Raw genomic sequence first — 15618 nt, 5'->3', positions numbered from 1 at the left:
TACTGCTATCAGTTTTACCAGAATATTTTAAAACAAATCTTGTTTTAATGCTGTTCATCTTCTTAACTCATTTGCATCAGCATGTACTAGCCCTAACTGAAGAGTTTTGGTATTAATCTGCTACAGCATATGCTACTTGTGCTCCTCATTGCTGATGAGAACCGAAAATCAACTTATCTGCTCTTTTCTTTTATAGGTCCCTGAGCCAGGGCAGTACAAACTCCAACATGCTCGACGTCCAGGGAGGTGCCCACAAGAAACGGGCCCGACGCAGCTCGCTCCTCAACGCCAAGAAGCTCTACGAGGATGCCCAGATGGCCAGGAAGGTGAAGCAGTACTTGTCCAACCTCAATGTAGAAACGGATGAGGAAAAGATCCAAATCCTGTCGCTTCAGTGTGAGCCTGCATATAGCACTTGTGAGTACAGCGGGCTCTTAGGGTGGCCTGATCTACATACTTCATGAAAGTCCTTCCCTTGAAATATGTATTTAATTAAGGTCTTCCTCTTCTCCAGCACAAATTACGTTAAAAAGAAGCTTATTTGTCAATTCATGTACTAACAGACTAAGTAATACAGTTTCAGTAGGCCAGCATTACTCCTCTGATCTTGACTGAGCTCACAAAACTTTGGACTGAGAGTTGGGATTTTTTCTTTTTTTTGACCTTTAGTTCTTAAACTGTGTGTCTTTTCATCAGTCTGCAAGGAAATTCAATAGTACATTAGATCTATTCTTGCCCCTCTGTCCTTGTACGGAATTAGGAAGGATAAAAGTAACGTTTACCATATGAACAGCAAGAAAATGAAAAGAGACAAAATCAATATAGAAAGTGGAGTTCAGCTTAGAATAAAAGAYGGATGAGAAGGAGAAAGTCAGGCCAGCTCTGACAGATGGGATTGATGTCGCTTGGCAGCCAAAAATTGAGGGCTGCAACAGGACACTTTTTCATAAATTGAGCTCCTGTAAAGCTGTCTGCCTAAACACCATCCCATGAGCTGTGTCTTCTGTCTCGAACAGTTCAGTAAATTCCTACTTAAAAATAAAAAAATGCAGTTGCATATGATTTTTATAATGAGAAATTTTGAAGTGTTTGAAAGTTAGTTAGGACTGTTTCAAAAGAGAGAAGTAATARTCTTGCTAGGAAAATAGCATTTCTTGCTTTTCTCGTGTCCAAATGCAGCATGCTACATTTTCTTCATTATTCCTTTTCTCAAAGAGCATTTTTATCCATTAAGGACATGAAATAAAAGGCCAAGGAGGAGGTGACAATTTGAAGATAAAATTTTAAGACTGTGAATTTCATATTATTATTTTTTTTTTAATATGGTATAATGTTAAATTTTTTTTTTTCAAGACTTTGCTTTTAGAAGCATGGAGCGTGTAACTGATGTGATTGATCAGCTTAGCTGAAGTGAGAGCTCTGGGTTTGCTGGAAGTAGGAGCTTCTTATCTCAGTACCAAGATTATCCTAATTTTGCTTGAAGACCAAGCAACAGATATTCAGGAATCCAGGTATTTCCGCAATAATTTTAGGAGAAGTTGGATGGCCTCAGCTCTACAAACAGTTTATTAATTGCTCTGTAAGTGAGGCAGAAATTCAGAAGGGTCCTGCTGCAAGTCAATTGTGCCATCTAGTGAAAGGCTTGCCAGCTGCAAAGCAAGCATCTCTCTTCCCTTATGTGGTATTCCATGTTTCTCAAAGAGATCCTGTTTCGTCTTTAGGTGTTTGTCCATAGGATGCAAAGTATGGAAGTAAATTGTGGTGGAAATAAATCAGGTGATTTCTTCAACAAAACAAGATAGAAATGCCTGGAATAGGAGACGTTTTGAATGKTTTGTCTGCTGTCTGGATGGATTGTGCTTTAGAATGATAGTAATTCKGCTGTAACTTGTATTGATATTTATATATTTTTTCTTAACAGTGACAAAGAATTTAAGYGAGAGAAGAGGGGCAAAATCCTCAGAAATGTCTCCAGTACCGATGCGATCAATTGGCCAAAGCACTAAAGCCCATCAGCATCAGCAAAACAGAATGAGCCAAGTGCTGCAGGTTCCGTCCGTGAATTTATACCCCAGCCGCAAAAAGGGACTGACGAAGGAGCACGTCACGTTCAGTGAGTATCTGCAGCTCGGCCACGGAGAGCCTAATAAATTAGGCAGAGGAGCCCTGGGGCTTATTGGAGATGCTCTTTTGCAGGCCTCACAGTTAGCTTCACTGTTTAAGGCTTCTTGGACCTTCTTAAAAATAGGGGAATCGCATGCTGTGTGTTTCAAGAGTAATTTGCCCTGGAGTTTGCACAGCTAAGTATTTAATACCTGGGGTTAATTGCAGAAAGCTGTCTGTAAATGCTTAATCGTAACCTGTCACTTGCTGTGGCAGTGGTTGTTTCTGGCGGACACCTGGAAAGTGTCCAAGTGTTTCACTTGTCCTGGATGGTCTAGCTGCAGGGGCTCCGTTACCCACGTTTGGAACAGGGCAGACGCACTTAAGCCTTTGCTCTGTATTGCTGCTTTCTAAATAGATCTTGCACAAACAGAGCAGATTAATAGTGCTTATATATTTTCATGCCCAAATAAACTCCAGTATATAATAATGAAATAGTTCAAACAAATTTCAGTCATCTAGTGTTTTAAGCTTTAGTATCAATATAATAACATGATTGTCAAATTGCAGCAGCATATGTGCAAATGTTATTTGCTGCTTCCACTTTTCCCTAAATTTATCAGTTGCAAAACAGTATTTTGCATTAAAATTCTTTTGACCTATTTGCACAGCTGCTATATTGTTTGAAAGCCACAGGAATCTTAAATGCTATAAGGTTAATTGCACTTAAATGATATGAAATGATTCTGTGATACATCAAGCATCAATATCCTCTATAGTTTCAGAAAATGGAGCAGCATATCCGTTGTGTTTGCAGCTGAAAGTCTTGTGATTTAGCTCAAATCTCCTGTCAAAAGTCTCTGCAACTTGATATGTGCCAGGAGTTTTATTTTTGATGCTCCTGTTGAGAGCTATCTGTTCTTTCATATGTTTTAAGTATTAATCTAACCTCCTTATCAGGAACTCAGATGAATTCTTCACCAGGCACATGCAACGTGGAGCAATAGTGAGAAGCAATAATGGATTAGCAGCTTTGCTAAGTACAATGCATTGCTGCTTGTGTTACGTGTTATGTAATGCCCTTAAAAACCGGTCTGACCACTCTGGATTCAGAAGATGTTCTTCTCTTGAGGTTTTATTTGCTATGATGTAACTAGCTTTTTTTAGCACTTCCCCAGCAGTTTCATGGGCGGGGATTTCCTCCAAACCTCACACTTCATACAGTTTTTAGCCTTTTTACCAAAACACTGATCAGTTTTTCCGTTGTAAAGGTTTCAGTTATGACCTGGATGTTTCAACACATTTCAGAGATCACGGAACAACATAGTGTCARCGGGTGCTTAGCCAAAAGAAGAATGTTCAGTAAATGATTCTGTTGTTTCTGCAGGCACAGGCTCCCCACAGAAGTCACTAAGTTTGTCGGAGGAAGTGAGTACCAAGAAGCAAACAGATGACACTCTGTCTATGGCATCTTCTTTGCACTCCAGCCCGCCGGCTTCTCCGCAGGGCTCTCCCCGCAAAGGTGCGTGTGCCGCAGASCCCTGCCCATGGGCTGTGCCAAAAGCAGGCTATGCAGAGGCMGAAATGTTTGTTGCAATTAAATGTACCCTAAGAAATAACACTTTGGAGCCTTCATATCAAGAAGCATCATGTCTTTCTATGACTTGCTGATAGATGTGGTTTTCCAATGTATTTATGTTCTCTAGCCTTCAAAGTACCTGTCCTGTAGGAAGAAGAGTAATTGTGAGTTCTGTGAATACTGTGCGTTCTACAGAGCAGTTTGGATAGGTACAGAAATAATGCATCCCTCCAAACCCTGCAGCTACTGTTCATACTTCTTGTTCTTGCGTACAGGGCTCTGTATACGCCCCTGTCTATCATGATGCCCTGAGAATCCCTTTATTTTTGATACGTTCATCTTGACAAACCAGCATCATCTCATCGTTAGCCGAGCTCGGATGGGAATTCCTTTGCAATGCCTTGCAGGCAGCCCGCGTGCTCCCTGCTGAACAGTGTAAGGTGGCTCTGCCTCCCCCGTGCCCCGGGCTGGCACTGCACGGCATGGCACCTGGCTGCATCGCTCACCTTGCCCGGCCAGACCAGGCTTGTCMGGGCCCACGGGAACCCACCGCTGCCCTCGCAAGGTGCTCTTTCCTTCAGGAGAATGTCACTTATTTTACTTAGCCACGGCATATGTATTTWWAAAAAAAAAACAAAAMAAAAAAAACCCTCAGATTGCTGAAACTATCCACTGAGCTTTTGGAGAATTGTTGCTCTTGGATCTTATTTATTTATACAAACAGGGTTTTTGTTGACTTTCATCTGGTTCTGAGAAAACTATTTTATTTCTTTGTGGGCTATTTCATTAATTCAACTTGCTGCTTTTAGTGTATTTTAGCACTGACCTAATTTCATTAAGGTAATCACTATCCTGTTGTTGCATAGTTCTAACAACTCATTAACCTAAAATTAGGTGCTTCACAGATAGCTGGAATACATAATTTCAGGCATGAACACATTTTACTAAACCTATATGCGATTCTGAGTGAAGAAAAAAGTTTTTACATCCACTTGCTGTTTTTCCTCTTAGTTTTCTTGTGGTATTTATCAAGATCTGCACTTTATTGCAGTTGGAAACATCCAGAGGGCTGACAACTGCAGTCAGCTGAATCTGTCYGGGTCGTCCTCGTCCCTTGCCAGTGAAGCCAGCAACAAGAACAGCGGACAGCGCAGCTACGGAATAGGTGGGGCTTATTTGCAAAAGAAAATTCAGGAGATGATTGTCAAGGCAAGAGACAGTGCTGACGTGTGTGAAAAGGGAGGAAGCAAGGAGGCGAGCGAGAAGGCAGAGCTTGAGCTTGAGCACAGGAGAAGGAAAGGAACCCTCTTTGGAAGACTTAGGGAAAGAAGCTTCTCCAGGGAAAGAACAGCCTTTGCAGCAAAAAGGGAAGCAGAGCACCCTCGAGCCTCAGAGAGGAGTGAAAAGCAAGAGGACATAGACAGTGATGCTCTGAGTACAGCAAGTATCTATGGCAACAGCAGCCTGCTGGCATTTCACTATCTGCAGAGGAGGATTAGAAGAAGGAGGAAGACTATTTGATTTTTAGAAGAAAGACTGATACCCATTTTGTACTGGATAGACCAGTATAATCTAAGTTATATTGCTGCTATGCGTTTACATACAGATTCGTTAATATATGTTTTAAGCTGTTTAATGTACCTCCCTTCCATTCGTGTTTTCAAGAGTAGGAGATATTTGCGTTGGTCATAATAAATCGCCCTTACAGTGCAGCAAGGAAAATGCTTGTAATGTCAATATCAGAAAATGAAGGAATAGGTACAGCAAACCTTCTGGCCCTCAGTGCTTTGCAAATGATGAAAACCTTAGGATGCTCCCTCAGTAACTTCCAGCATCCTTTTGGGTGCCTTAACGAGGGTGCTATTTTTACTCATCCAAAGAATTTGCAGGGCGATGCAAATCAAATGCTCATTGCCAGCATGGGAGGGTTTCGTGAACATGTTGGCACTTTATTGGCCATGTCTATCCTGCCCTTCAGCCAAGCTAAGATTAACATTTAATCTCTTTATATACCTTTGCCATGATTTAATAAGTCCAGTTTTCAGATACTGCTAATCTCTTTAGCAAAGATCAATCTTTTGACTGATCTCAAAGTCTTTGAGGTTGTTGATGAAGATTATCTCAAAAGATCCTGTCACTATGAGAGCTTTTTTTTATTGTGGTACAATTGTTTTAATTTTTAGGAGTCTGTTACACAAAAGAGGGAGTATTTAAGAATGTATAAGGAATAAGATTTTTAATTAAGGGTTGTCAGTAASGGTTGTCTTTAGTTAGATAAGAAATTGTAATTTTTAACGCTTCTGGATGTCAAAAATCTTATGGCCATAATCAAGCTAAAAAAACCAGTGAAGTCTCTCAAATTGCTATATGCTCAGTGGCATGGATGCCTAGCTCCAGATGCCATGTTTTATGATCTATGCAAAACTGGCATCAGTTTTTTAACTCATTTAAGATTATCACTAAAATTGTTCTTACAGAGCCTGGTTGTTTCATATTTTCTTCTAATATTGAAGTAAATATATCACAGTCCAGCTCAAAAGTACATGTAGATAGAAATGAAGTGAAAAGTTGAGTGATTGGCAGAAATTTAGGAGAAAAGAATGCTTATCTGAAGACTGTGCATCCATTAGGTATTAGTATCTCCGGTAAAGAAGGACAAATAAGCTTTATTAATTCCAAGCTCTTGTTCTACTATCAATGCAGCAGCTATTGCTTTCAAATAAGGGTTCTAATTTTGCGTGTTTATGCACATAATGCAAGAGATAGCCGTCTGTTACCTCCCACTGAGGCCAGGCATTTATTTTTTCCTGAGATGCAGTGCATCTCACTGGTATAAAGAAATCCAGTGGGAACTTGAAGGAAAAAGAAAAAAATGTCAAGGGAAAAAATAATAATGAATCCAAGGTTTATTGCCCCCAGTGTGCCTGATAGGAACAACCCACAGTTAGTAGGTCAGGGAGTGTGTGTCTGTGCCTGGCATCACCTTGTAGAAGAATTTCCTTGGGACCTAAGGAGATTTTTGTCCAAGTCCATCACCCTAAGACACAAGCGGGTCGGGAGCCTCRGGCTGTGACACAACCAGCTAATGCCCCGTGCAGGGTCTGTCCTGCAGGGAATGGCAGCCAAGTCCCAGTCATCAACCAGCTTGCCCTATCATTAATACCATGGTCTGGTCAGGAAGACCTGGGAGGGACACAGGGCAGGAGTTCCTCGTACTAAGTGGATTGTTTCTGTGCTAAGAACCATTTTTCAGGCCTTATTTTGTTCAAAGAGCAAAGAGAGCTYGGGTTTAATCACCCTGCAACATCCCATCAGACAGTGTTTATTGCCAGGACAAGAAAGGAACAGCTTGAAAAGGCAATTTAATGTCTCTCAGGTCAGATGGGATCACTTGAATTTAATAGTTCCCTGCTAGGCTGCCATTTGTTTTCTGTGCCCTTGCGGTGCAGGAATATGRATTATAATCCTGTATGTAGCATAATTAGGAATTTTCCTCTTACCTGGCCAAAATAGAGCACGAAACTCTCTCTAGGGTGCAAAGGAGTGTAGGACCAGCATGAGAATGAGGATGGGGAGGAACACAAGCAATGTGTGATCGTGTTGGGGTGGTGRAACTGGTCTGCAATGTGGGAGCGTTTGCCAGGGAGCATCAGCCTTTGCAGGGTGGGTGCCCTCAAAGTGCCAAAGATGCCCTTGGCCAAGCTGAATTCAGTTCAGGTCTTTCCCTGCTTCTCTAAGCTTAGCAAAATAAAAGGCTCAAGCAGGTTCTTGGTACAATATTCCCCATATCAAAGGTGCACCTAGGAACAGRTACTTTTGCATCCTGAATTCAAGTGGCAATGCCAGCAAACATCTAGGTGGGATGCAGCTCGTCAGAGCCTATAGAAATCCCTATTGGAAGTGTGAGACTTTCTTGCTGCTTGTGTTTGAAAGAAGTAATTCGTGGGCAAGACAAGCACAAGAAGTGCTCACGTGTTTTGGTGGGCTCTTTAGCTGCTTTCTTTGCATGGAATAATGCTGGGGGGCAGTCCAGCGTCTGCCAAAGTTCCTCCTGCCTTGGCTTCCCGACTTGTTGATTTTGGAACAAGCAGTAAAAACGAAGCGGGCCATATGGACCCTGGCAGCTCGCTTCCCCTCGGCCAGCACCTCCTCCTGCGCTGCCAGGATCCGTGGGAATTTACCCCAGGGAATCTGGCAAGGTTGGAGCAATTTAACCCCCCGCTGCAGATCCTGGTAGCGTTGGTTTGGACTGTGGTGGACATCCACTGAGATTATGGGTGTTGCCTGATTGCCTTCTTAAATCATTGGTATTAGGAGTTGACTGATGCTAAAATCTTTAGTTTCATCAAAATCTAGGCACACCAATCTATTGAAGAATGGCAGGGTTTTGGTTTTGTTATTTTGGATGAGGTTCCTCTCTGGMAGAATCGTCACCACCGTGATGATTGCTACAATGGCTCCTTACTAAACGCGCTCTCTTTCCCTCAGGCTATGCCCTCATACCTTCCACCAAGTCGGATAACTTCTCGGATTCGAGCCATAGCGAGATCTCCTCRCGCTCCAGCATCGTGAGCAACTGCTCGGTGGACTCCATGTCGGCGGCGCTGCAGGACGAGCGGGGCCTGGCCCAGGCCCTCCTGGTCGGCGACTCCGCGGGGCCCGAGCGCAAGGAGCAGCCGCAGCCGCTCGCCGACTACTCGCAGCCGTGCCCGGGGTAAGGGCCAGCAGGGAGGTGTTAAACGGCAGCGCTAAAGCAGGGACCGACACGGCAAACTGCTTCCTCTGAAGTGCATGGGATGAGCTTATTTTCCCAAGGAACTTGTGTCTTTTAGATGGAAAACAGCTTGTTCACGTCACTGGGGTTCGGATGGACACGCAGGGGATTGCAAGTGCGTTAAAAGCTAGGGTAATATTCAGCAAATGACTTGCCAGGTGGTGCTGAGAGGCAGCACAGTAAGAACAGGATGCTCCCAGTTATCTCTGAGCTCCACGATACCGGTCGCTTAAAATACCTCAGTGGGGTTTCTTTTGTTTATTAATGTATTTGTCCTTAATTGTTGCTAAGGCAGACTGGAAGCTGCCCTTCTCTTGCTGAGAGTGTGTTTGGAAGTGGTGCTGTCATCCCGGCAGCACCAGGACTGGTCCCGAGGTGCAGCTCTTGGGTCTGTTTCACTGCGTGGTCACACTTGACCCACAGAAGGCCGGCCGTGGTCGTGAAGGACAGTGCATTGCCCCAAGGGCCTGGCTGCATTCCGAACTCAGTATCTTCATGTAACTTAAAAGCAGACTGTTCAGAGCTAGTGGCTGCTTTATTAGGCCCTAGTTTCAGTGAGTTTTGGTGGGTTCAGAAGAGTTTTTGTGCTAGAATTCATAAAATGGAAAAGCAAAGGAAGAATAAAAGTTATTTGCCCATACTTAAGAAATGTTTCTAGATCTCATAATGTGTCAGTAARCCGAGGAGCAGAGGTGTTGAATTTTAGTGCATGCACTTTGCATGCATTTTAATGCAACCAGAAAGAGACTTCAGAATAACATCTAGCAATCATATGTTTATATTCTAAAGCAATTTAAACCTGGCTTTATTTTTTCCTATTTATATATTAATAGTGATTAATAGCTTTTAGCATATATTTCTTTAAAAAAAAAAAAAAGGCATTTTTGTCCTTAGGATTTCAAAATTTCTCCTGATCAAGATCTTTCCACTTACTGATGTGCAGTGTTTCCAAGTATCATTGAAATAAAACCCTGCCTCTCTCTGCCTGAACAAGTTTTCCTAGCTGCAACCAAAAATGCTTTTTTTCTCAATGCAAATATATATGTTGTGGGTTTTGTAAGTGCAAAGAGCAAGCCTGGTGGTGTTGCGGAGCCTGTGCCTGCCGCCGGGCCTCGAGCCTTCCCGGGGCGCCGTCCTGCCGAGACTGGCAGAGTTGCCCCTGCAGGGCAGCGTTTCTGYCTCTGCAGTCGGGTCCCTCGGAGCYGGCTGCAGACTTGGTCCCTCTGGGGACAGGCCCTGCTGCAGAGCGGAACAACCGGGTTTCTCATCAGAGCTGCTGTGTTTGGCCTTGCTGCGTAGTGTTTGACACCACTGACTGCTTGTCTCTGATGCAAATAGCTGGCCCCGAGAACAGCTCTGCTGTTTCAGCACCCAGTGAGATCTTTTTTCTGATGCCTGTTGTTTTCCCCCGTAGCTGGTCGCTGAGCAGGCCCGCGCTCATCCGAGGGATGGCGTTCACGTCGTCCATGAGCAGCGAGGAGATCTCCCACGAGCACATCCTGGTGGAGGCGGCGGACAGCGGCCGCGGGAGCTGGACATCGTGCTCCAGCAGCTCCCACGACAACTTCCAGAACATCCCCAACCAGAAGAGCTGGGACCTCCTCAATTCCTACCGTCACACCCAGCTGGATGGACCTATTGCTGAAGTCGACCCCACAAATTGCTAYTCTGAGGAGGCTTATTTATATTCTGAACCCTATTCCAAAAATAACAGGCAGTCCAAAGCCAACCTGGAAGCGGATCAGTCCCGGCAGAGCTGGGCCTCCTCGAGCTCCCTCTCGGACACGTATGAGACAAACTATGGGACAATTAAGCGGAGGGGGCTGGAGACGCCGGCCACGGAGCAGACGGAGGTTTTGGACTCTAAAGCAGGCACCGACACAACTTACAAAACTGTTACTTCAAGTACAGAAAAAGGCCTCATAGGTAAGCCCAAGCGACAGCTCCTGAAAGCTCCCGCATCTGGTTTGTATTTTGATATTAAGCTGTTTAGAAATGACATCAGCAGATCGGGGGACTGGATTGCATGTTAAATTCAGCTTTGTCATGTGGTTTTAATCAGAACAGTCCTCAGCCACTGTGGTTGTTAAACCGCCTTCTTTTGGATTAGGAAAATTAAAAGAGCAGTACGCTCCCCAGTCACTTTATGGGTGTGCAGGAGAACCATGTACGACTTTTGGGGGCTTGTTGGATTTTTTTGGAAGCCCTCCTCACTGCAGAGTTTCCTCTGGCAAGGAGCAATGAGCATCAGTCCTTTGCACGTCCGCGTACTACAGACCTGGCATGAACTGCAAAGGGAAGAACCGGATTAGGGAGCAGTGCAGAGCATTCCCACCTCTCCATGCTGCAGCATGTCTCAGTGCAGATTCCCTTCCCAGCTTTCCCGTATTTCTACTTCCATATAGTTATACCAGTGCAGTTTGGCTACACGTGAAAGGAGAGAAACTGGTAAAAGGCCTTTTCAAAGACAATTTTACTGATCAACTTTGACCGTCCTAGGGAATTCAGCTGCCARACTGCCCAAACGGAAGGAACCAGGTTATGAACAAGACAAAACACAGAGTGCAAAACTCTCCAAACTGTAAGGCAGTGGTGCAGCTGAAATGCTATTTAATTACTGAGCAGTTTGCTAAAGGGGGTTTATATTATCAAAGATAAATGCCTAAATATCACACACAGAGTGGGGGTCTCTGGATTGCCTTGCTCCTCTTTGGCTATATAGCAGAACAGGAGCACAGGAAGGCTGGCTCGCAGCTCCTTCTTGAGCTTGTTTTTGCCCTTGTATCCTTTCTGAAATGGCCTATCAGCCCTTGAACCATTTTAGGGTATGTCGTTCAATATATTCTATCTTCTCTCACAACTTTTTCCCTTAGTTTCAGTTTTGTTTTCATACTGCACCATATAGCTTTTTTTGCTTATATGGTCATAGCGCATTGGTAAGAAATGCTCAGTGCCATGTTTCAACAGAGATCTCATATATATCCTGTTTAAACACAGATGATATAGGTGGATATGACTTCGGCTTTGCAAATGCARATCTATTAATTAGGCATCTACAGTAGGCCAAAGATAACCTAGCTTTATTTTGCCATTTGCTTGTTCTCCAGGAACAACTTGTTACCACAGTCTATAGCATGAATTCCTAACACTGTAAACAAATTGAGACTCTTCAGCTCGTTTGCTTAAGGAATGCTGGTGTGGAAGGGTCCCCCAAATGGGCTGAGACAAGTTTTACTGCCCGGAACCCTTGGGACAGAGCTGGAAAACCACTGCCCATGTGCTAATGGGAGAGCRTGGACTTGGCAGAATCAATAAATGCAGAGACTTTATTGTTTCTTGGGCATTTCTGCRTTCTGCAGCACACAGTATTTCTTAGTGTAACCTCAGCTTCCCAAGAGCAGGATGCAATTGTAGGATGTTGTTACTGGACATTAAAGAAAGTTTTTCCATAGCTTTCACCTACAATAGAGTTACGTAGCTGTCTGTTGTACCTTAATGCTGCTTTAGTTTTAGGCATTAGTGCTGAAGACTAGATGCTACCTCTAGGAAACCTGTCACAGTTTTCCATAAAACTGCATCCACCCTTGCAGATATTACTGCAAAACCATAAGGAYAATAAGGACCACTTCTGCAAAACCATAAGGACCAAAGATGAGGGAGGACCAGCCCTTGCCCATCCCTTTGGGGAAGGCAAAGCTTCCTCTTACTCCATAGAGGCCCAGCGCTATATCAATATATATCAGTGTTATATATCAGCCCAGAGTATATCAATTTGCTTTTGTTTATTGTAACTTTAATTTGTTTATTACCATAAGCTCAAGAAGTCTCAGATAAAGTACAGAATGACTCTCCTTGCTTTGACCTACACCCAGCATTTCTCAAGTCCAGGACACAAAATAAGAAAATGCTGCTTTATTTTCATTCTTCCATATTCTTGTAAGATCAGAAATTACTGCAGTTGTTAAAAAAAGTAATGAACATAAAGTGTTTTAAATGCACTCACAGCATGAATGTAAATTCACTCAACTAATAGAGTTTTAAAATTACCCTGGCTTTGAAATTACCCTGCATGGGAAAAGCCTGATTTAACATGCATATAAGTCCTAAAATTGGGAGTAAGTGGGAGAGAAATGGGATTTACAAAAAAAGTTAAGTTTTGATAGCCCACGTGACCTGACCTGCAGGTGAATAGGAAAGAAATGTAGAAGATTTTGTGGAATGGACATTGCAAATTAGTAATATTGATTATAATCTCTTYTATGACTGTAAAAGGTGTAATGGAGCCTTTCCAAGGCATGTGTTGCCAAACTATTCACACTTATTCCTCACTTATAAATAGGGAACTTAAAATTTAGGATGCTGGTTTAGAAAATTTCTGGGTATTGCAAGTCTGGGTATTGTAAGCCGTTGTTGAGTGTTAGAAAATGCAAGACCTTGGCTGCAGGCTCTTTCCCCTRTAGCACAGATGGGCAGATGGTTTAATATCATATTACGTAGTGCAAAACACATACGATATCATATAATAATGACCGTGCTGAGCCACAGACCTCTCTCTCGCTGGTGAAGCGGCTGCTGTTGACACGCAAGTCAACAACAGCCCCTCTTGCTGTGGGCAAGGGGCCCCTTCCACGGCTAGCCCAGGGCCCCCGTTGTATCTCCAGCTCCGTGTCTGCTTCACTGGCATTTGCCTCACGAGTTTGCTGGTTCTCTTGCTGCTCTTGACCCCTCCAGAGAAGCCCAAAGCATAAACGAAAAGCCGGAGTATCTGCTGCTGTCGTTATAAGTCGTTATAACCGGTGTTTCTGCATTTGCGTTTTTGTTATCAGTTTCTGTTTTGCCATTGTAACATTTCATGAATTTTTTAACGTTTTGTTTTCTTTGTTTTTTTTCTTCCTTTTAACATCTCCATGGCTTGTTTCTGGTGCCCAGTGTACTGTGTCACCTCACCTAAGAAGGACGATAGGTATAGGGAGCCACCGCCCACCCCTCCGGGCTACCTGGGCATTTCTTTAGCGGACATAAAGGAAGGATCGCCCCACCACCCGCACCTCAAACCTCCCGACTATAGTGTGGCCGTGCAGAGGTCAAAGATGCTGCACGGCGACCTCTCTAGACTCTCGGCAGCTCCTCTCGGTAGTGACGCGGTGGCCTCTATGTCCTCGAAGATGCCTCCGTGGCATAGTCGGCAGCCGGCCAGCCCCCAGCTAGCAGATGTGCCTGGCGCAGATAGTGAAGAGGATGGTAGGTGCGACGCCCGGCGCGGTAGTTGTCGCGGGAGCCGCTCTGTCACCCGCTCTGTGCGGTGTTGCTGTCACGCCCGGGCGCTCGGGGGGCTCTCCCGCGCCGCTCTCTGGGGTGGACGTGTGTCTGTGTGTGTGTCTGTGGGGCTGTGCGCGCACACCCGCACATCCCGGGGTGCGCACGGGGGTCGGGAGGACGCCTGACAGCGACAGGCGGGCGCTGCAGCGGAGGGAGCCCCGCGCGTGGCACGGCACGGCACGGACGTGCTGCCCTGCCAGAAATCCCGCCCTGGCGCAGCTCGCGCCACACTCTCAGGCCATAAGCTCTGTGCCAAAAGCTCCAGTCTCTTTGGCCTCATTAATCCTCATTAATTTATGTCCCGCTGTTYGGGATGACGACCTAAATTTCAAATTCGGTGGGATTTTGTTCAACGCTTGCTCTGGTCCACGTTCCTGTTCTCCTGCACTGGCACTAAGCTATTCCTCCACAGTATTCCTCAACAGCCAGTTTTGGAGCATGGATCTAAAAAGCACTGAGCAAAATGAATGTCTGYTCTTGTGAAAAATGCCTTTAATAAAACCTGACTTCTCCGCCCGCCTTGGCCTGACAGTGTCTCTTCCTGTTAAATTCTTCYTGACCTTGTTTGAAGCAACAGGCAATGCTGCCGAGTGCAGAATATCTCATGTGACCAAAATGCCAGTGATTTTTCCAAAAAAGACCACTCTTAACTGTGTGTCAATGCTAACTTCAAGCTAGGAGAATTACCACTTAATTATTTATCTGCTGATTTGCTTTTAACACTTGTGCACTGATGTGATCTCTCTGTACCCCTTGCTAATGAACTAATTTTTTAGTAGAATGTTGTGGTTGCCTGCTTGGATTTCAGTCTTAAAATGAGCACGACTTAGAACAGTTTCTCAATCGAAATGATCCTATCCCAGCATTTGTAATACTGAAACAACACTTAACATATATTTTAGTATTGCAATTCAAGGTAAAACTTAAAAATTACCCAGCATTAATTGAATTGTGTTGCTAAATGCTTCTGATACAAAATAAAGAAGTAATTGCTTCAAACACTATAATCCAATTTTTTCAAAGCTAAATTTAACCATATACTTTTAGATATACCCGTGCTGTTTTTAAAGTGTCTGGTTAATTTTACCTGGAATTCCTCTGCAAAGATCACTGCATGTCCGAAAGCACCTTGCTGGCTTTCCTCCCGAGCCACGGGCTGTTGGGGTGTGCATGCTGTGTAGTGCCTGGCGCCTGGAGGATTTTGACTGTTTCAATCTAATCTTTATTAGATACTGCCTCGGGTGACTGAGGATATCTTGTAAAAGGGCCGTACTTAGTGTGTTGTGGTTGGCTGTGAAGGTGCTGAAGGCTCTTGGTGAAGCAGTGCCCTTCCCGTAGCCGCGGGGCCGGGCTGCTTGGGGCAGCGGCACGAGCACGGTCACTAACTCACGCTTTCTTCTTGCCTTGCAGAAGACGAGCAGGTTTCAGCAGTGTAGGGCTGCCGCCGGGAGCGCTCCGGAGCCGCGGGCCCGTCCCGCCGGCCGCGCCGACCGCTCGCTGCTGCTGACCCCGAACGCCGCGTTCGTCCCTGCCGGGGCCGGCGCGCCGCCTCCGTGCGCCGCAGCCCGCGAGCAGCGTTGCTGCCTGCGCCCCGGGCTGCCCTCCCGAGGGGACACCCCCACGACCCGCATCACCACGTGGACCACGCTTCGTGCTTTCGGGAGGACCACTCATGGAGACCACGCGAAGCTCGGGAGCTCTCTTCTGCATCATACCATAGAATCCTTTGGTATTTCCATTGTCGTTATTTTCTACGTTACAAATCTAAGAGGTTATTTTATGAACACATTTAAAAAAAAAAAAATCAAGTTGTCAGCAAAACTGAAGGACACTGCTGCAGTAT

At 44.7% G+C, this 15618-nt stretch overlaps 1 protein-coding gene across 5 annotated transcripts in view; it reads left to right on the top strand.

Moving 5' to 3' along the window:
• RAPGEF6 (Rap guanine nucleotide exchange factor 6) overlaps nt 1–15274 on the top strand; it is a 99687-nt gene extending 84413 nt beyond the window's left edge. For all 5 annotated transcript variants that reach the window (XM_026045292.1, XM_026045276.1, XM_026045284.1 and 2 more), the window contains 8 exons: nt 197–417; nt 1922–2113; nt 3491–3625; nt 4734–4847; nt 8171–8396; nt 9871–10382; nt 13386–13697; nt 15186–15274. In XM_026045292.1, the coding sequence (XP_025901077.1) occupies nt 197–417; nt 1922–2113; nt 3491–3625; nt 4734–4847; nt 8171–8396; nt 9871–10382; nt 13386–13697; nt 15186–15211 (1738 nt within the window). In that variant the 3' untranslated portion in view covers nt 15212–15274. The remainder of the gene's footprint in view (nt 1–196; nt 418–1921; nt 2114–3490; nt 3626–4733; nt 4848–8170; nt 8397–9870; nt 10383–13385; nt 13698–15185) is intronic.
• Nucleotides 15275–15618: the final 344 nt, after the last annotated feature.

Source organism: Nothoprocta perdicaria, unplaced genomic scaffold, assembly GCF_003342845.1.
Source record: "Nothoprocta perdicaria isolate Ctin4 unplaced genomic scaffold, notPer1 scaffold_107, whole genome shotgun sequence".
NCBI classification, from domain to species: Eukaryota; Metazoa; Chordata; class Aves; order Tinamiformes; family Tinamidae; genus Nothoprocta; species Nothoprocta perdicaria.
The sequence above is the reverse complement of the archived record's forward strand: the minus strand, read 5'-3'. Positions and strand labels throughout refer to the sequence as shown.